Raw genomic sequence first — 21,974 nt, forward strand, 5'->3', positions numbered from 1 at the left:
AATATTTATCCACAATTGAAGGATAACCAGAGTAGTGTAGAGCATAATCTTTAGTACCTTTAAGATATCTCATCAGCCTATCGAGGGCATCACAATGCTCTTTACTAGGATTACTAGTGAAATGACTCAGCATGCCAACTGTAAAGGCCATGTCAGGTCTAGTGCAACTTGCAACATATATGAGACTATCAATCAGTTTTGAATACTTTAACTGATCCACATTGGTCCCTTCATAAGGACTCAGTCTATTATTATAATCACATGGTGTCTCACTTAGTTTGCACTCATTATATCCCCAGGTAGAAAGTAGCTGCTCAATATAATGAGTCTGGCTAAGGGAGATAACTTGCATATTAAAGCTTACTTTCATACCAAGAATGGTATTTGCAATATCAAGATCTTTCATGTCAAATTCTTTAGCTAAATTAGCTTTCATGTCACTCACTACAGATTGATCAAAACCAAGAATTAACATGTCATCCACTAGTTGTCTTTACATCCATTTCATACACTACATAGTGTTCAATAGATGTCAAAGCAAGAAGAATTCTTATAGTTGATAGATAACACACAGGTGAGTCGACACCAAAATAGTCTACTTCACTTTGTTGTCTATAGCCTTTAGCTACAAAATGTGCTTTGTATCTGGCTAACGATCCATCACTATTCAGTTTCTTCTTCACTACCAACTTACAACCTATAGCCTTAGCCCCTTTCGGCAAATTGACTAGCTATCAAGTATGATTATGCAGCAGAGAGCTCCTTTCATCATCTATGGCTTCTGCCCACAGTAGAGATTCCCTAGATCTCATTTCTTCCTGATAGAAGAATGGATCATCCTCTATATGGTAAGTGACAAAGTCCTCGCCAAAGTCTTTGGGAACTCTCTCTCGTAGATACTCTAACTGGAACTGATTCAACAGCCAGTTGTGTGGGGTAAGTGTCAGAAGGGCTTGCTTCAGATTCTATAGGAGATTCATAAATCATATCTGTAGATCCGGAAACACTCAAGCCATGATCTTTGATAAATTTATTCTCAAAGAATTCTGCATCTCTGGATTCTATCACCGCATTTGAAGATAGATCCAAAAATCTATTTGCAGCACTGTCTTCTGCACTTTCTAGATATACACAAGTAATGGTTTTAGGTCCCACCTTATGTCTCTTAAGATCTTGTATTCTTACATAAGTAATACATCCCCAAGTCTTAAGAGGATCATATCTACAAGAGCACTTATGTCATATCTCACAAGGAGTCATAGACAACTTAGAGTGTGGCAACCTCTTCAGGATGTGATTGGCAGTTAGAACTGCTTTTCCCCATTAGGAGGAAGGCATGCCAGCTGTAAGTAACAGAGTTTAACATTTCAGTTAATGTCTTATTCTTGCGCTTAGCAACACGATTTGATTGGGGCGAGTAAGGAGCAGTGGTTTCAAGTATTATGCCCTCCGAAGCGCAAAATTCCTTGAACCCTGTCATTGTGTACTCTCCTCCTCTATCACTCCTAAACCTCTTATTTTTCAAGTTGAGTTGATTTTCTACTCTTGACTTAAAAATCAAGAACCTTTCAAAAAGCTTCATCTTTCGATTTCAACAAATAGACATGACAATATCTAGAAAAATCGTCTACGAATGTTATTAAATACTTCTGACCACCTCTAGTAATATAATTTCTAAAGTCACAAAGGTCAAAATGTATCAGATCAAGAAGTTGTGTGCTTTTAGAAACTGACTTAAAAGGTTTTCTAGTGATCTTAGTTTGTGCACATACTTCACATTTGTCAAATCGAATAAAAGCATTTAATGGAGTATCAAGAGTTTTAGCTAGATGTTGCATTTTCCTGTAGTTCACATGTCCAAGTCTATTATGTAACAACTTTGGATCAATCAAAGTTGAACTCATATGGCTTATGCTCACAGTATAAACTCAATCTATACATACCATTAATCATCAATGCCCAACCAAAATAACAAGAGTTAACAAATAAAGTTACTCTACCATTCATTGTTGAGAAAGGCATACAAGATTTATCAAGCAAAGATATCAATTTTCTTTAAGTAAAAGTACTACTCTAACTTGTTTTAGAGTTAGTAATTTACTTGAAGAAAGCACGAAATTTGCAGTTCCAACATGAGTCACATCTGTCTCATCACCACTGCAATTTTCCACTGTGTCTTTCACTTCTATGACCTTAATGAGCAAATTCTTATCATTTGTAGTATGATAGGTAGCAACGTTCTCCAACCACCACTCAAAAGAGACACTGGCCTTTCCATTCTTCATCATTCCAGTGAAAGCTTGAGGCTCAGGTTCATTAGTTAACATATTAGCCTCATTTTGTGGTGTGTTGTTTTTTTTTTTAACTTATTTGGTAGCTTAAACTCTGCTGCCCAGTGATCTCACTTTCCACAGTTATGGCACTTGACCTTCTTCTTCTTTTGAAGATAGCCTTTTTGGCCTCTAACTATGAAGAAGATTCACCTTTTGGTGACTTGGACTTCTTCTGAGGTTTATTGGAATGTGAAACTAAGTAGGCAATTAACTTTTATTGTCCTATTTGTTCCAAACTCTTCCTAGAATAGTTTTGATTCTAAATATAAATAAACCCCTTTAATTTATCCAGTTCACTTTGTTCTTTCAGTCTTGAAAGAACTCTATTCAGCAGATAGTTTACTCAATGCAAAATCGACAAAAAGATTATCAGACATATCAGATTTATCATCTTTTAACTTGTTCCTTATGTTCTCAAGTTTAATTAACTGAATTCATATTAAATTTGAATTCAAAGAACTTCTCTGCTATGAGAGCTTTGGAGAGCCCCTCTTGCTTTTTGAACTAAGCATTCAAGTGATTTCATATCTTTTTTCATCGTCTTATATTCACTACAAGTCATAGCGAGATGAATATTTAGAGAATTTAGCAAGCAATCCCTACAAAATTATTCATCTTTGTCCCATTGATATTAATCCACAATTTTCAATGGTAAATGCAAGATCATTTAATATATTATGGAATATTTCATGTTCTTCTATGCCAAATTGAACATGTAATTTCCAACCATAAAATTCAATAACATCAAATGATTTCATTTCATAATATCATAGGAATTATTTTTAGGCATTTTAATCAAAGCTAAGAGTTAGAAAGAGTGCACCTTGTAGCTCTCTCAGACTTCGCAAATTAAAGCAAAAGTTCCAACTTTCATCAACTGCTCTATAGACTTAGAATTTGCCAAAACAGACCCCAAAAACAGATCCGGAGCGCCCAAAAACCTTAAGATGGACTACCCCTATGGCCAGAAACTCACCGGAACATTTTATGATTTTTAAAATGTTCCATACAGAATATTCCTCAACAAACAAAATATTCCCTCGGAATATTCCTTTTCGCAGGAATATTCTTTTTAGCATAAAAGTGTACCTATAACTTCAAACAGTCATATCTCCTTCGTCCGATCTCCGTTTGAGGCGAATCACCACTCAAAAAGATCGTCTCGACGAGTAGAACAAAGCCCAATAGGTTTCACTTTCTGAAATTGGCTAAAATTTCTGGGATCTGGACCGAAAGGTTGCGGTTGCAGTATCTTCAAACTCAGATCCTGGAAAATCCTTCCGTCGAATCATGAAAGTGATTTAAAATATGAGTTCCTCTCGTTGAGATCTTCGAATAGACACCTTACTCGCTCAAATCTGACACCCGAAGCTAATACTTTAAGATTGTTGGAGGTTATGAGGTTGAGAGAGAAGAGTTCAGAAGTGCTTAAAGTATTAAGCCAAGAGACATCAAGTTTGGAATGCTCAACAGTGTTACCTCCAGCTTAGGAAATCCTAGATATAATACAAGTTATTGGGCTCCAGCCCATATGGACCCAAATAACCATGCTTTCACCTTTTGGGCTTACATGTGAACATACTATTATTGATTATACTATTAATATATCCAACAAGAAGTGTGTGTAGTTTAGGGTGTTGTTATGTTCAATTGTAACCTCCGAAAAAGAAAAAAAGAAAAAAAAAAGGACTTGTTAATCTCCTAGGACCCTTCGATTTCACAGAGAACCTGGTTTTGGGTTTCGACAAAATGATTTATAGTGCCCTCTCCAACTCAACCAACATATTACATTGACCAAATGTTTGATTTCTGTTTTTGAGAACAAAATTTTGATTTTAAAAATTGAAACAAGAAAAAAAAAGTGTTTAGGTACTCATTCTTTATTTGATTTTTTTTAAAAACAAATTTTTCATAAGGAAAAAGTATTTAGTACAAAATTATCAAAACACAAGTCGTTTTACTTAAAATGAAATAAAATTATATCCTTAAAAGTGACAAATATTTTTCCCTTCTCATAATTTGTTTCAAGAGTAGAAAATTGAGAACACAATTTAATACTTTCTACACAAATTTTCAAAACTCATTTTCAAAATAAAATTTAGAGTAAAACCCCTTTAGGTCCCTAACAAAAAAATTATGGTCTCCACTTTCGTCCCTTACAAAAATAAAGTCAACTTTTGATCATTCTACAATTTCAGTTCTTTGAAAATATGATCTCTCAAAAAATTAATAAAGACTTAATTTAGTCCCTCAAAAAAGACTAATATGAGATTTTTTTTTTGTAAGGGACGAAAGTGAGGACCGTATTTTTTGTTAGGGATCCAAAAAGAGCTTTACTCTAAAATTTATTAAACAAATTTTTTATTCTATAAACTAATTTTATGAAGGGAAAGGTTATTATTTCACTAGTATAAAAATAAGAAGTCTTAAGTCCTGATAATATTTTTACTTGCATCCAATGACTCATGTATTTTATAAATTAAAGTCATTAAATATAAATAATAGAAACGGTCAAATAAAACTTACATTGGTATGCCACTAGAGTCTTCTAAGTTAAATTTATATATATTTGATTCTCTAACTTAAAAATAGTGCAACGTGATTGTTAAACTTTTTAAAATGTGCGATTTAGTTCTTTCATCTAATTTTCTGCTTAAATTACATGACCATTTTTTTAACCAAATTTCTTTATGAAAAAGAAGTTCAATTTTTCCCTTCCAACTTTGATTCAGGCGTATTTTAGTCCTAAAATTTTTAAATGTGACAATTTTATCAATGCTTGATGGAAAAATAGACACAGGAGAAAAAGATTGTACAACATGATTTTAAACTTTTAGGACCAAAACGCATATGACCAAAGCTAAAAGGAATAAATTGGACTTTTCCCAATTATATATACAGATAACACTTTTTTTGTGTCAAATTTTTAAAAAAGACAAATTAATTCCATAACTTTTGCCTCTTAGAAATCTCCCAAGAGTCAGGAATTCATGATATTGGACCTTTGATCAAAATGCAGGGGTACCCACTTTTATATATAAGTTTGCAGGCTTCCTGCAGAGAATTATATACTTGGGTTTGGTTTATATTCTGCTTTGTTGCATGCCATGTTGCAATTCTTGTCATTGATATTTTCTTTTGCTTTTCCCACTCCTCCCATCCAAAGAAAATGAGTTCATACCTTGAGGAAAAAGCACCTTGTTGTGAAACTCACTTTTGGTTTTTACTAATCATGTGTTGGGTTTTTGTGTCATTTGCTGCTATCACATCTGGTCTTGCTCTAGGACTCTTGTCCTTTAGCCAAGTTGATCTTGAGGTTCTTGTTAAAGCTGGCCAACCTCAAATCCAAAAAAATGCAGGTATGTAATTGATTTATGTGTAGTATAATTTTCTTCATTGAAGAGTACCATAAGACTCAATAAAAGAAAAAACATTGAACAAAATATGATGCATAGATACTGTACTATAGAATACAACATAACTTATGATATAAATAATAAAATGAAATATCAAAAAAAAAAAAAAAATAGATATGTAAGTACAATTCAACTAACCTTTATCAAAAGTGGGAAGAAGGGGAGAAAAAGGTTCTTATTCTCAGGCTTTGTCATTGCAAGTTCAATTCAACTAACCTTTATCAAGTATTTCAGATCTCCTATGGTAAAAGTGCGAATAAATTCTATCGTGTTAAAATTTCACATGAAGTTGTACTTAGTAAAATCAAATTTTATGGTGTCTAATTACCTCATGGTGGGGAAATATTTAACCAAAAGCACAAAGTTAAACTTTACTAGAGGCTATTATTGAAAAGGAAACTCTGAAATATTTAGTCCTCCATCTTATTAAGTAATGAAAACATGTTTATTTATTTGCAGCGAAGATTATGTCCGTTGTTAAGAATGAGCATTTACTTTTATGCACCCTCCTCATAGCTAAATCAGTGGCATTAGAGGTATGTTATACACAGATCATTTCAAGACCTTTCAGCTGATTTAAAGTACAGTTATGTATACTTAATGAAGGCATGAAGTTGTTTTTTTATGACCATATATTAATCCAAATCCAAAGATATCTTTGGTATGATTGATCTAAAATGATGTAGAATGTTTTCAGTCATTTAATCATTTACTGAGTAAAAGGGTATGTCCTAAGATTCAATGAACTTTCTATACACATTTTTTCGTGCTTATGTTGAATAGTACTAAAAATAAAATTTGTGTTATCCAAGGGGGTTTCTGCTTTTATGGAGAAAATGTTCCCAGAATGGGTTGCAGTATTGATATCAGCTACACTTTTGGGTGTCGTCGCAGAGGTGAAATTTCTATACCAAAATAAACTTTACCATATGTATTTGTAGGCAAACGTGTATATTTGATTATATACATACATTCAAGTCCTTTATTTAATTTTTCATCTAAGACTTTATTCTCAGATTATTCCTCAAGCCTTGTGTTCTCGCTATGGTTTAAGTGTTGGAGCAACAATGTCTCCCTTTGTTCGAGTTCTTCTAGTGGTTTTCCTCCCAATTGCATATCCAATTAGTAAGGTAAGATGTATTTGCTGAAACAAGAAGTTTCCCAAGTTGCCGAACGTGTTAGAATGAGAGCACAAAATTAGAACTTTCTTCCATGGACTAAGCCAAGACTAATAATATCTTTGATGAATTACTAGACTTTACCTATTGCCATAAATTAGTTTTATTATGTCACACTTTTCTCATGGTAAGAAAGGAGGAGTTTTTCCCTTATAATCTATATTATTAGGACCATTGAAAATTGTTGTAAATAGTGGTTTAGAAGTCTCACATCATGTAGGTCTTTTTGTAATTTCTCTTCTTTCAGTTATATAATAAAATCTCTGTTGTGTAGATGAAACACACGGATTACTCACAAACCTCTCGTGTCCTGATATTTAGCAAAAATATAGCTTATATAAATTGAGACATGGGAATGAACCCTCTTATTTGTGATTTCACATGACCTCTTATTTGTGATTTCACATGACGAGTTAATATGAAAGGTTCTTAATCATGGACAGAGAAATCAACGGTTATCTTTTTTTCCACACCCTATATTTCAATATTTTGTCTCTTTCATCTCTTATCACCATTGATTTATTTATCAATGGTTATGAACCTTTCACCTGACTTGATCACGTGAAATCACACGTGGGAGGATCCACTCCGTGAGACACTTAGCCTAAATGCTTAGCTTTTAATATTTTAGATCTCTTTGCCTTACATGTTGGAAACTCCTGCTATGGTAGATGTTGGATTGGGTTCTTGGCAAGGGGCATACTGCACTTTTAGGACGAGCAGAACTGAAGACCTTAGTCAATTTACATGCCAATGAGGTTAGCTTGTGTTTATTGATTTTTAGGAATTTTATTTAACATTTACTGTCATATGATCAAGTTTATTATCAGGCAGGGAAAGGTGGAGAGTTGTCACTCCATGAAACTACAATAATTGCTGGAGCTTTGGACTTAACTCAGAAGACTGCTAAAGATGCTATGACACCTATAAGTGAAACGTTTTCTCTTGACATAAACTCCAAACTTGACATGTATGTCCCTCATGTCTATCACTTGTGTTAAAGTGTTACTTTGCCTAAACTTCATTTTCTTATTTATAGGCATACAATGGGCTTGATAATGGGCAAAGGTCACAGCCGTATACCAATCTATTCTGGAAAACAAACAAATATTGTCGGTCTTATCTTGGTAATCAACCAAATAGATATGTTCTAGTTTATAGCAATTTCTGTTTGGATTATTTTCTCTGAGAGGGCGAGACTTGGAGCAGCAGAAAAGTTGCTTCTTGTGACCGAAAGGTCATTGGTTTGAGTCTCGAAATGGCCTCTTTGTAAAAATATAAAGGTAAAGTTGCGTATAATCGACACTTCTCACTACCCTTACAAGTGGGGGATCTTGTGCACCACGGTTTGCCTTTTATTATTTTCTCTAAGGACCTCATTTTATTGAAACATCTAAATAGATATTTTTGATCCGCAAAGCATTTATCCAATATAAATGCAATCATTTTAATGATAAAGAACAATGTATACTGTATGGTTTTACATGTCACTTGAGAAGCCCTTCAAGTACTCAACTTTATCAAGTTTAAAAAGGGAAAGTTTTGCTCAAAGTTTCTGAATTATAATTGAATCTTACTTCTTTGTGTATATGACAGAACTTCATGTTTCAACCTTGATTTAGGTCAAGAATTTAATCTTTTGCCGACCTGAAGATGAAACACCAATTAAGTATCTGACTATCAGGAGGGTTCCTAGGTATGAAATTTCTTTCCTTATTTTTGCTGATGATAAAGTAGCTTTAAATGGAACAAATAAATTCAATAGAGGAAGATGATGATGCTGATGATAACAAGGTGAAGGTGAAGTTGAAAAAGAAGTAAAGAAACAAACAACAGAATAATCTAGCTACCATAATGCTCATATGTTACACAAATGATTAGTCTTAATAGTTAAATTATTTAGCTTATGATGTTCTTCTTTGGCTAACAGAGTAGGTGAAAATTGGCCACTGTATGATATCCTGAATCAATTCAAGAAGGGTCAAAGCCACATGGCTGTTGTCCTCAAGTGTGAAGAGAACATCAGAACTACCACAACTGATGCAGAAGGCAAAATTCCCAGTCTTGTTGTACACAAATGACTCACATTCAAAACCAATATCGTTGAGGAGTCAAGCTAGCATAAGCTTTCATTATTCACATAGGAAAAATCTTTAGGAGTTCAATATTTTTATGGCATTTGTTTACTATAAAATCATTCATGAGCCGTCACCTAATAATTTAAGTTTTGAATAGTTGGTTCATAACATGGTATCAAAGCTTTTATAACTAAGTCGAGGAATTTAATCCTTGTTGTTCCTATTACCCTAAATAAAAGTTGAGTTTAACACAATTGGTTCTTGAAAGCATCTGAGGGTGTAACTGTGGACTTTGCAGGACTTCGTTCTTCATTTGAACCAAGAGATTATATTAGCATCTCAACTGATGCATCAAATCGGAATTCACAAGAAACAGAATATTATAGTGCAACTCTGAAGAGTGTCATGCATCAAGTGGTTGAGTCAGATCCACCACATAAAAGATCAGAACAACATGATACAAGTACATCATTTGAGAATTTGGAGTCTCTTCCAACGGATGAGGAAGTGATTGGGATTATAACATTGGAAGATGTTATGGAAGAGCTACTTCAGGTTAATGTCACTAACTATGGTTCATACTATGAAAATTTGGTTTTCAATTCAATAGTAACAATCATATTTAAGTAATTACATTGCTATATTCGTTGGAATCTACAAAAAATATCCCTTACCACAAGATACTTGGTCGTTAAATTTTACACATATCTAGTCCTTGTAAAAAAAAAAAGGGTTTAACTTTTCTGGCTGTTGCAGAAAAATTTGTCTGCCACTCTCACAAAAAAAGGTCTCACAAAAAAATAAATGGATCCCCTGCAATAGAGTTGTTTAAAAAAATTTGTCTATGTACTCTGGAAATTATATTGTGTGGCAGATAAAAGCTTCTACAACAACAGCATAAATTTTTTTCCAAAAAAAAATTAGTAATTCAATACTCACTATTAACAACAAGCCTTGGAACAGCAGTAAAATTGCTCTTTGTGACGGGAACGTCACCAATTTAAATCTGAAAAACAGTCTCTTTATAAAAATAAACATGTATTACTTAGCTACTTCCTTTTTGGTTTCGTGTAAGATTGCTAATGTTTTAATTGTTTCCATTCTTCAAGGAAGATATATTGGATGAAACTGATCAATATGTTGATGTTCATCAAAAGTGAGTACAGTTTCTATGCTCCTAACTCCATAAACACTCTGGATGCGATTGATGTTTATATCTTATTGTGTGATTCTATATCTTATTTTTCAGTATCACAATCAAACTGCAACATTCAAGAAGAGTGTCATCAGGGTCCTCAAGAAGGCCTTCAACTTCTCGTCAACAATGGAGAAATTCAGACGCATCTAGAGTTTGCTTTTGGACTCCTACATATATTTCACCCATTTCTCCATCTAACTAGAGCTAAAGAATCAGCTCCCAAGCTTCCCCTGAAGAATTTGTTCCAAATTGTTTTTCTTGTCCCAATGGCATTGATGTGTACCCTCTTTATTTTTATTTAAGAGGATGATGAAAAATGTGTAAAATCATAGAAATTTATCAAGAAAAAGTACTTTATAGTATTTTTCTTTTGCATATTATACTATAATAAATCATATTTGAGCCATTATGAGCTGATGATTCACATGGTATGAGAACCTTATATTCTCTCTCTCTCTCTCTCTCTCTCTCTCTCTCTTTAACTTTCTACCTTCTTTTATGCTACCTAAAAAAAATGTTATCAATTATAATGCCATCAGATTCAAGTAGAAAGGTTTTAATAAGTCTTAACAAAAAAAAAATTGTTTTAACAAAGAGATAGGGGATATTTCTTATAAAAATGGTGACTTTAAAGTTGGGGACTTGGGGGTCCCCTAGTATGCTCTGAGAAGGCAAAATCAAATTCTTTTAATTCTTCATATAATTAAGTTAAAAGGTTCTTTTTGGAGCCGGCAATATGTTACTTTTGATAAATAAAACACCAGGTATATTAGAATAAGAGAGTCATAGTTCATATAGTATAGCTTAAAGAGAGTTATACCAAACTAAACTTCTCACCAAGAATGAATCTTGTATTTGTTTGTTTGTTAGAATGAGAGGTATACGTATACCCATTCATATCCAGCAAAGAACTCAAAAGAAAAACACTCCACCCACCCACCCCAAAATCCAATAAACTTAGTCGAGCAACAAGAACCGAGTGTTACATTTAATAGTATAATTTTTTAAATTGATGCTTCACGGATATAAAAGTCCCAGCGCAACCATCTATTTTATCTGTTATGTGCTCCGCGTACTGATACTTAAAAAGAAAAAAAGAAAAGAAAAGAAAACCATAATACTTGGCACTGATTTTCTCGCCATCCTTGATTGATTCCTCGAGCAAAAGAAACATCTAATGATCTTTATATACAGTACAGATAATAATTGTTAAAATGGATTATAACTAGCAAAAAGAATTACACGGAGCAATTGGAAAAAAAAAAAAAAAATTAGTTTAAGAAGCTAATCAAGTAATGACACAGTTTGTAACCAGATTTTCCATCAAATACATCAATGAAAAACCTTTATCATAAGCTAATTAGGGTTGGTAAATAATAAAAAAATGCTTAGTTCCCTAAAGATGAAAGTCAAATATTAAATGCAATCCGTACATAAATTAGCTTTTTTTAATACAATAGCAACATGGATATTTGAATATACACAATCAAAATTCCTTATTATCAACAAACTGTTTCTAATGACAAATTGTATGTTTTGATTATTGGAAAAGTGTGTATTATTTTAAAGAATATAAAGTTGTGTCATTTTAAATGAGAGAAAGAGATAGACAAAGGGGGAGAGAGTGGACAAAAAAAATAAAGATGTGGATCTCACCTCTTTGTGAGAGTGAAATGAAAGTTGTGTCATTTAAAAGGACAAACCACTTTCCCTTTCATTATAGTTTATGTTAAATAACGAGAGAGAAGAGAGGAACATTTGAAATAATACTGTGTATATTGACTGATGAAGGTTGTACAATATATAAACAGACTAATGGGCTAAGCTCAAAACTAAAGTAATCTGACCTAATACAAAATAAGAAAACCCTAATTACAAAATAAGGAAACCCTAATTACAATATATTTCTAACACTCCCCCTCAAGCTGGAGCGTATAGGTCATATGCATCAAGCTTGTTACATATAAACTCTATTCGAGGGCCTCTCAAAGATTTTGTAAACACATCTGCTAATTGTTCATTAGAGGGTACAAAGCTAGTTTTAATTTCACCAGCAACAACCTTTTCTCGAACAACGTGGCAATCTATTTCTATATGCTTGGTTCTTTCGTGAAACACTGGATTTGATAAAATGTGTAGAGCTGCTTAATTATCACAAATGAGAGTTGCCCGTCCAGTGTCTCCAAACTTAAGTTCTCTGAGAAGCTGTTTAAGCCAGATGAGCTCGCAAGTAGTAATCGCCATGGAGCGGTATTCTGCTTCAGCACTTGATCTGGCAACTACGTTTTGTTTCTTACTTTTCCATGAAATCAAGTTGCCTCCAACAAAGACACAATACCCAGAAGTAGATCTCCTATCAGTTGGACAACCAGCCCAATCAGCATCACAATACCCAACCACTTTATCATGACCTTTATCTTCATATTCAAGGCCTTTCCCTGGAGATGCCTTGATATACTTAAGAATACGAATGGCTGCATTCCAATGTTCTTGACATGGAGAATTGAGAAATTGACTGACAAAACTAACTGCAAAGGAAATATCAGGCCAAGTGACTGTGAGATAGTTCAATTTTCCAATCAATCTTCTATATTACTCAGGATCTAAAAAGGGCTCTCCCTAATTTGGTAGAAGCTTGATACTTGGATCCATAGGAGTATCAACAGACTTTGAATTTAACAAAGCAGTTTCTTCAAGAATATCCAGAGCATATTTCCTCTGAGATATCACAACACCAGCTTTAGATTGGACCACCTCGATTCCTAAGAAGTATCGAAGTTTCCCAAAATCCTTAGTCTGAAAATGATGACATAAGTGTTGTTTCAATCTAGTGATCCCATTCTGATCACTGCCTGTGATGACAATATCATCCACATATACCACCAGATAAATAGATCCAGAAGCAGAATGACGATAAAAGAGAGAATGATCAGCTGCACTCCGTGTCATGCCAAATTGTTGAACAACACTGCTAAATTTACCAAACCAAGCTCTTGAAGATTATTTGAGGCCATAGAGAGACTTACAAAGACGACAAACAAGACCTGACTCCCCTTGAGCAACAAATCCAGGAGGTTGCTCCATATAAATTTGTTCCTCAAGATCACCATGAAGAAAAGCATTCTTGATATCCAGTTGGTAGAAAGGCCAATGGCTAATAGCAGACATGGCAATAAAAAGGCGAACAATAGACATTTTCGCCACAGGAGAAAAAGTATCAATAAAATCCAAGCCAAAGACCTGAGTGAAACCCTTCGCCACCAAGCGAGCTTTAAGACGATCCACTTGACCATCAGGTCTAACCTTAACAGCATAAATCCATCTGCAACCAACCACAGATTTTCCAGAAGGAAGAGGCACCAGGTCCCATGTGCCATTATGATGAAGAGCACTCATTTCATCAATCATAACTTGTCTCCATCCCGAATGTGAAAGAGCATCACCTGTGGTCTTAGGAACAGATACAGAGGACAAAGAGGAAAGGCAAGAAAAATATGATGGAGAAAGACGATGATAACTAATATTGACTGTATACCTGGCCGGAGGGCGAGTATCACGAGTACCCTTACGAAGAGCAATGGGAAGGTCACTATCCGAAGGTGGGACCGAAGCCGTGGGAGGAGATGCAGTTGAATGTGAGTCCACCGATACATTTGACGAACTATGCTCGATCTCATCAGCAGAAGAGGTGATAGAAAGAGAGTCAGAAACATGGACGGGTAAAGACGGAAGGTAAAGAAGGTCACCTGGGAAGGATGACTGTACAGAATCAGTATCCACAAGAGTAGTAGAGGATCCAAAAAAGGGAACTGATTAAAAAAGGAGACATCCGCCGAGATAAAGTATCGACGTAAAGTGGGAGAGTAGCAACGGTAACCCTTCTGAGACCGAGGATAACCCAGAAAAACACATTTATGAGACTTGGGAGCTCATTTATCCAAACCTGGACCAAGATGATGAACAAAACACGTAGAACCAAACACATGTGGAGTTAAATGATATAAAGCTTGATGGGGAAATTAAATAGAGTGAGGTACCTTATGATTGAGAACAAATAATGGCATGCGATTAATGAGATAGCATGCAGTAAGTATAGCATCACCCCAGAATGTGTATGGAACATTACCATCAATTAACAAGGCACAAGTGGTTTCAACCAGATGGCGATTCTTGCGCTCGGCTACACCATTTTGTTGAGGTGTATGAGGGCAAGATGTTTGATGAAGAATGCCATGAGATGAAAAGAATTGTTGGATGGGATAAGTACTCACATGCATTATCATTACGAAAAATACGAATAGGAATACCAAATTGAGTTTTTATTTAATTATAAAATAACTGAAGAATAGAAAACAACTCATACCGCTTTTTCATTAAAAATAACCAAGTACATCTGGAATAATCATCAATAAAAGTAACAAAGTAATTAAAACCCAAAGTAGAAGAATGATGACTTGGTCTCCAAACATCAGAGTGGACCACAGAAAAAGGAGAAACAACTTGACGACTCGGAAAAGTACTACGAGTATGTTTCCCAAACTGAGAAGACTCACAATTTAAAGTAGAAAGAGACGATAAATGGGGAACCATCTTCTGAAGCTTTGCAAGACTAGGATGGCCCAGACGAGCATGGATAGTAAGAGGAGAATCAACAGTGGAGCATGCTGAAGAAGAGGGAACTAGTTGATAAAGGCTCTGATACCATGTTAAATAACAAGAGAGAAGAGAGGAACATTTGAAATAATACTGTGTATATTGACTGATGAATGCTGTACAATATATAAACAGACTAATGGGCTAAGCCCAAACCTAATGTAATCTGACCTAATACAAAATAAGGAAACCCTAATTACAAAATAAGGAAACCCTAATTACAATATATTTCTAACAGTTTATAAACCATGCATTGACATACTCGGAAAAAATAACTTCTTCTTACATCCACTCAAATTATAATTTGATATCCAAAACCATGCTTGAACATAATTCAATTACCAAACAAATCATTTATGAATAAAATAAACCTAGTCTGGAATGTGCAAATTATAATCCAAATACCCAATAAGGCAATAAACTAGCACTGTCGATATGTGTTGCAGTTAGGGCTGCACAAAATAACTGGTTCACTTGCTCCGTCTTGATCTGATCTTGACCTGACCCATAAATACCTATTTTTTTATCTGGATTTAATACTGACCCACTTTATTTGGGTCAGGTTTTAGACCTGACTCATTTAATAATTAACCCATTGACCCATACCCATTATATGAAAAAAAAATCACAATTACATTAAAAGAAAAGTTTTAACGTAAAACAATTACGTCAAAATTTTTTACGAAAAATATTTTCACAAAAAAATTTCGCAATTTTTTTTTCGATATTTGTGACTAAAAACATTTCTATAAAAAAACTTTGACGGAATATTTTTTTGTCAAATTTTTTTACGAAATTTAAATTTCGTCAAAATATTTCACAAAAAAATATATTCATCAAAAATTTCGATGAAACACATTTCCATCGAAATTTTTTGACGGAAAAAAATTTCATCAAAATTGTTTACAAATTTCAAATTTCGGCGAAATTTTTTGACGAAAATATTTTCGTTAAACTTTTTGATAAAAAAAATTTCGTCGAAATTTTTAGCGAAACACATTTCTATCGAAAATTTTCGTCAAGTTTTTTGATAAAAAATATTACCATCAAAATTTTCAACGGAACACATTTCTGTAAAAAAATTTCGTAAAAATTTTTGACAAAAAATATTTCGATAAAAAATTTTGACGGAAAAAATATTTTGTCAAAATTCTTTATAGAATCTAAATTTCGTCGAAAGTTTCGAATGAAACATTTTCCTCAACACAATTTCCATTGAAAATTTCGACGAAACACATTTCCATCAAAAAAATTTGACGAAATTTTTTTTTATCAAAATTCTTTACAGATTTCAAATTTCGGTGCAAGTTTTGGAGCGAAAAAATTTCGTTAAAATTTTTGACAAAAAAAAAAAATTTCGTAAATTTTTTTAGCGAAACACATTTTCATTGAAAATTTTTAATTAAATATTTTCGTCAAGATTTTTGATAAAAAATTTTGAAGGAAAAAATATTCTGTCAAAATTCTTTAGAGAATCTAAATTTCGTCGAAAGTTTCAAATGAAACATTTCCCTCGAAACAACTTCCGTCGAAATTTTCGTCAGAACACATTCCCGTCGTAATTTTGATCGAAAAATATTCCGTCAAAATTTTTGACAGAATTCTTTTTTCGTTTAAAACATTTGATGGAAGAAATCATTTTCGTCAAAACTTTTGACGGAAACTAAATTTCGATAGAAAATTTATTTTTGTAAAATTTTCACTAGAGAAAAAATTTCGTCGCTTTTCGACAAAAAATATCCCGACGAATAAATTTTTTTTTGACGAAATTTTTGTCTTTTGCAACGTAGAAATTTCGACGAAATTTTGTGAAGAAACCAAGTTAAAAACGAGTCAGGTCAGATTTGACCCACTTCAGAAACCAAGTCAGACTCACTTCAGAAACCAAGTCAGGTCAGATTTGATCCAGTTCTGAACTAGTTCAACAAAATCCAAACCAAGTCAGACCTGACTTGGATCAAATTAAAGCGGATCGGGTCAAAATACCTGACCTATAAAAATCAAGTTGGGTCGAGTCGGACAAAAAATCTGATCCGACCTGACCCATGCACAACCCTAGCTGCAGTTAGTGTAGGGTTCCAACCGGACAAAGGAAGTTAGCCCAATAATATTGACTCATTTTGGGCCAGTCCAACATTTTCAGGCCCATGTTTTATCAGACCGGCCGGACCGAGAAAGCCGAAGCGGCTCGACCGGGTTTTCACACATCAATTTCCTTTTCCTTTTGCTCCCCGAAATTCAAATTCCCGCGCCCAACGTGAAAAACGGAAAGAAAGTCACAAATTCCCCAATCGGAAAATAAAATTCTGGTTTCTCAGAGAAAACAAAAAAGAAAAGAAGAGAAAAGAAAATGGCATCAAGCACAAGCAGCAACAAGATGGACGACGTCGATCGCTTGTTCGCATGCTTTAAGTGCGGTTTATCAACTCCCGGTAAGCCCTTCCATTTTCCTTTTTCCTTTTTTATTTTCTCTCGCAACTTTTTTTTTTCTCGAGAAAACAAAAAATCAACGAAACCTACGAAACTCTAAATTTAAAATTTCTTGTTAATATTGTTGATCATTTTCATATTTCTGAGTATTGAAAAATGTGTTATTGCCTCAGAATCTGCTGTAAGGGAAAGAAAAGGAAGAAAAAGGAGATTGAAAGAGGGGAATTCAAAGCATGAGTCTCCATCAGAATCTCCAGGTGCAGGATCAGTTGGAAGAGAACATAAAACGCCCTTACAATGCAGGAAAAAAACTGACACGGAGTCTTCCATTGAGAAAGTAATGTAATTCCCACTGTTACTGAATTGATTCTCTCATTTTTATAATGTACAAATTATTCTTGTCTCTCAATCGATACTGCAAAACAAAGCTTGCACTCTTACATATCTTTTGTTGTAGAACAACGCTCGAGTTTATGATGCAATTGGGTACTTTTAAATGGTTACCGTATCTGTACCGGATGTTATTTGTTACATGTACGCATTGAGTACACATGGTTATGAATTAGGAACACTTGTTATTTATTTTTATTTTTATTTTTAAAATTTTGGTATTGATTACGTTTGAGAACATTAAGGATAAGGGTGTATTCACATTGAAGGGTAACACAAGCAAAACAGCACAATACAAGTAGCTCAATCACAACACGTCTGTTTATTATTTTTGGTGTTTTCTGTTTGGTTTTGGTGAGGGTAAAGAGAATAGTGGAAGAAAGGTTGGAGAAGTAGGATTGAGGAAGAGAATAGGGCTCTCCTATCCTTTTGAGTGGTGTTATGCATGGGACAAGAACTTGTCCTCTGGTTTAGACTAACAAATTTTTAGACTTTTGTCCTGTGATTCATCTTTGCCTTTGTTTTGTCCCGTGACTATTTCTAAAATCAAACATGAAACAAATATTTTTGTGCTTTCCTATCCTTCATTTTTTGGCAAATCAAACTCAGCCTAAGTATTGCAATGCGTGGGTCCGTCTAATCAAAATGCAAAGTTTTGCTACCAACTTGTTTGGTATACTACTAACTATTACTTCACCCCTTCAAATGCTGTATCCTCTTTAGGTATTGTTTTGGTTGCATGATATGATTTATGAAGTTTGTCGCAAAATTGGAGTTACAATGTTTTGGTAATTGTATGTATCTTCTGGTTTAATTGCTTATTTGTTTATCTTTTTATTATTTAATATAATACATCCTCTTGTACCCTTGCGGTTTTCAAAAATCTTGTTGTACTTGTACCCTTACCTGCACAACTGGGATCATACTCTATCTTTGCGTCAAAACTAAATTACCTTCAATTATCTTGTCAGCTTAAATCAGCAGTAGCCAGAGCAAAAAGCTTTAGTCGTGGGAAGCAGTTCTCTCCAGTTGTATTTTATGGATCTCCTCATGGTGTACCTCCCAAAAAGCCAACCCGTTTATGGCGATTGTTACATGAGATACGTCTTGATCTCTCTCGGCAAAATAAGTTGAACTTAAGGTGGTTGTCAGATGGTGGTTCTGCCCTTTACTGTTTCGATCTGCTTATTCTTCTTGTGCTTTATGTATCTGAATTTGACTTGAATCCTGCTTTATTTTTGTCTAGGAAGGAAGTTTGGGTTACATTCCCAAGGCAGGATGACGCAATAAAGTTTGCCAAAGGAAAAGAAGATGTTTATGTTTTTAGTTATCAAGACCACTTCAATGGCAAAAGAAGGTTCCTCGCGTCTACATATACTGAATTCTGGCGAAGGTTTTGCTTCACAAATTTTTCTTTCTCGTGTGATTCGTTATTTGCTACTAATGTGTAATGACAAAGATCATCGTGTCTATATATTCATATTGCTGATGGTTTTACTGTCAGGTACAAAAATATGGATTCCAAATTTCGTCATCATTATGAAGTGATTCAAGAGGTAATAATCTTGTGTTCGCTGATATTACTGGAGAAATGGTATGGCAATTACATTGTGAGGGATCTGGGTGCATGTTCATTTTGTTTTCTCACGGTCTTAAAATTTCTTTGCTCCCAGGGTTTACCATGCCACCTATATTTTGATTTGGAGTTTGATAAGAGAGTCAACACAGGAAAAAATGGAGACGAAATGGTTGATCTCTTGATATCAGTAGTTCTAAAAGCCGTGCATGAAAAATATGCAATCCAGGGAGACCTTGATTGGATAATAGAACTTGATTCGTCAACTGAAGGTATGGCTTTTCTTCATGTTTATTGCATTTTGTTAGAGAAATATAAAAAATCATTCACCTTTATTTATTAGCTCGAGCTGTTAGGTGAGATGATTATTTATTACAGTATCAAAGTTTTTATCACTGTGATCGTAAGTTTGATTTTCACTATAGTGAAATTAAGTCAGTATAAGGTAAACTAAAAAAAATGGTGGGAGGTTCGTTGCATTCACGTTTGCAGGGAAAATAATGCTTGTGCCCACTGGTTAGTGAAGAATTATAATAGGAACAATAGCATGGTTCAAATTCATCTCACTCCTCCACCACGTCTGATGGAACTGCTGTCAAAGGATGCGATGAGTGTTTCTGGTATTAGTAGAGTAAGGTAGTTTTTTTTTTTTTTTTGGGGGGGGGGGGGTTTGGCCCCTCCTTATTTCAAAAAAAAAAAAAAAAAAATCCATGCTTCTAGCACAAAAAACTCTTGCATCAAGGAATGTTATAGAATTATAAAAAACTATTGATAGAACTTTCACTTTTATGGTTTAAGCTGTAAGCTGAATTGTTTATTACATTTGTTGTACACCGTAGCTTTGTGACTGATATCTTCAATGAGGTTGTGCTACTAGCTTATATGCATTTTCTTTTGATGGTTGACACTTGACATGATATGGTTATGTAGTGTTCTTATATGCCTTTCTTATATGTTTGCATTTTTATTTTATTTTTTTGCTTAATGTAATTTAGGGAAAAATTTGGGGCTAATCCATGTATATTTGACATGTCAGTTTGGCTTTGGCACATATTGAGTATCACTTAGGTATCGGTGTTCATGTTTTCAAGAGTAGACAGCAGCTATCTTTTTCATTGGTGCTTGCTAGAAATATTCAAAATAGGTTGATAAGAAGTCTCGTATCCTTAAATTAGTATGTTATATTACTCTTATGTAATAGCAACGTATGGCATACGAATTTATACATTTGCCTTTTGTTTATATGTTATTGAACTATACCATACTTCATGTCAATTTTCCGCTATCGAGATCCCTAAAATTTTAGAACTCTACGTTAATTTTTTTTTCCAACAACCTTCTCTCATTACTTTCTTCCTTGCCGCACATCATAGAGGTAAGCCGTCACTGTTGCAAGTCATTCTGGTATCCTCTTGACTTTCAACCACTCCCGTGTCCACCGTGATAGGATCTCCAGCAAGCCCAGCCGCCCTCTGCCACCTTTAACCATCGTTGACTGCCAGTGGAGACTTTTTTCCAGTGACTTGTTTTGTCAGTTCTTCAACGATTCAGACACCCACTAAGCAATTCTGATAACCGTATCGTAACTGTACGAGCCAACATCTGTCACTTCTCTGGTGAACACCGGATGTCGCTACGTCACGCCTGATCCAACCGTCCAGGTCATCGGAGAAAAACTCAGGGATGCGTCTCACGCGTATGAAACGTGGCTGAATGGTCATCCTTTCCTGCGATTTTTCCTCAGTTTTCTTGTTTCTGACTATTCTTGTGGACTTTTCCGGTGCTTTTCTAGCGTTTCACGCCAGTATGCCTTGGTTGTGGACCCTCTTCTTTTTGGCTTTTTCAGATTCTTTTTCCTTTGGTTTGAGATTGGAGACTATGGTTCTAGCATGCCCACACTCTTCTCTGATAAGATTTGGCCCTTCATGTCGATGTCATTGTCAACGCCAACATAGCCTTGAGGGGGAGAAATATAGAATTGCACTATAGCCCCGTGGAAAGTTTGTCCCAGCTACAAATTGGCCCCGTTGGATTTTGACCTAGACATGCTTTGATCGGGTCTTTTAAATTTTCTTTCGGTAAAAGCCTTGAATGCTGCTCTTGATGGAGTTGGAGAAGTTTTAGTTCTTGCTGTGTATACTTGCTTGCAAGGTCAGTTTTGATGATCATCCCTGCGAAATCTCTTCTTCCTTGCTTATGCAATTTTTTTTTTGGTATAACCTAGAGGTATCCATTCAACTTTCTCCGGTCACCTTGTTCTCGATTGAATTTAGCTACTGGAGAAAGGATGAGACTAATCCCCCATTCGAGTAGATTATGGTCATTCTAGTTCTAGTGAGTTGCCTTTCTAGCATTTTTCATCTATTTTACGACTCTAACATCCCCGAGTTTGATTGCAACCATGTTTTGTGGAGTCTAAAAATATTATTGATTAAATTTTCTTTTTGTAAGGGCTCGTTTGTAACAAGCTTAAAATTTATTAAGTTTTAACATGAGGGGGAGTATTAGAAGTATTGAAAATGGTTGATAAGAAGTCTCATAGTGTTATATTAGTCTTATGTAATTGTTATATCGCCGCTCTATATAATAAAGCCTCCTCTGTGCAATTGACATGCACGCAATTAAACATTTGTCTTTTGTTTCCATATTATTCAACAGTGCTCGTTGTCGACCAGAACATTAAAACTTATGGAATATGAAGATTGCATGTCTTGTCTAGTTG

General features: G+C 34.5%; 3 protein-coding genes across 3 annotated transcripts; 2 read left to right on the forward strand and 1 right to left on the reverse strand.

The window, feature by feature from the left end:
* Nucleotides 1-476: 476 nt before the first annotated feature.
* Nucleotides 477-2,327, reverse strand: LOC133304417 (uncharacterized). The gene is made up of 3 exons (XM_061504450.1): nt 2,102-2,327; nt 901-1,121; nt 477-731 (listed from the first exon to the last, which is right to left on the reverse strand). Exons 1-3 carry the CDS (start codon nt 2,325-2,327, stop codon nt 477-479), a joined length of 702 nt encoding a protein of 233 aa, XP_061360434.1.
* A 3,175-nt stretch (nt 2,328-5,502) lies between these two features.
* LOC133304418 (DUF21 domain-containing protein At2g14520-like) lies at nt 5,503-10,443 on the forward strand. Its single transcript, XM_061504451.1, has 12 exons — nt 5,503-5,692; nt 6,209-6,285; nt 6,562-6,645; nt 6,766-6,879; nt 7,599-7,685; nt 7,758-7,897; nt 7,967-8,054; nt 8,550-8,623; nt 8,858-8,988; nt 9,304-9,560; nt 10,115-10,161; nt 10,255-10,443. The coding sequence occupies exons 1-12, from the start codon at nt 5,503-5,505 to the stop codon at nt 10,403-10,405; spliced, it is 1,440 nt and encodes a 479-aa protein (XP_061360435.1). The 3' UTR covers nt 10,406-10,443.
* Nucleotides 10,444-17,206: 6,763 nt separating this feature from the next.
* LOC133304419 (uncharacterized) lies at nt 17,207-21,414 on the forward strand. The gene is made up of 7 exons (XM_061504452.1): nt 17,207-17,288; nt 17,460-17,623; nt 18,648-18,817; nt 18,923-19,069; nt 19,181-19,232; nt 19,350-19,524; nt 21,338-21,414. Exons 1-7 carry the CDS (start codon nt 17,207-17,209, stop codon nt 21,412-21,414), a joined length of 867 nt encoding a protein of 288 aa, XP_061360436.1.
* Nucleotides 21,415-21,974: the final 560 nt, after the last annotated feature.

Source organism: Gastrolobium bilobum, unplaced genomic scaffold (assembly GCF_033153095.1).
Source record: "Gastrolobium bilobum isolate Gb01-03AN ecotype WA unplaced genomic scaffold, APGP_CSIRO_Gbil_v1 utg161977, whole genome shotgun sequence".
Taxonomy (NCBI): Eukaryota; Viridiplantae; Streptophyta; class Magnoliopsida; order Fabales; family Fabaceae; genus Gastrolobium; species Gastrolobium bilobum.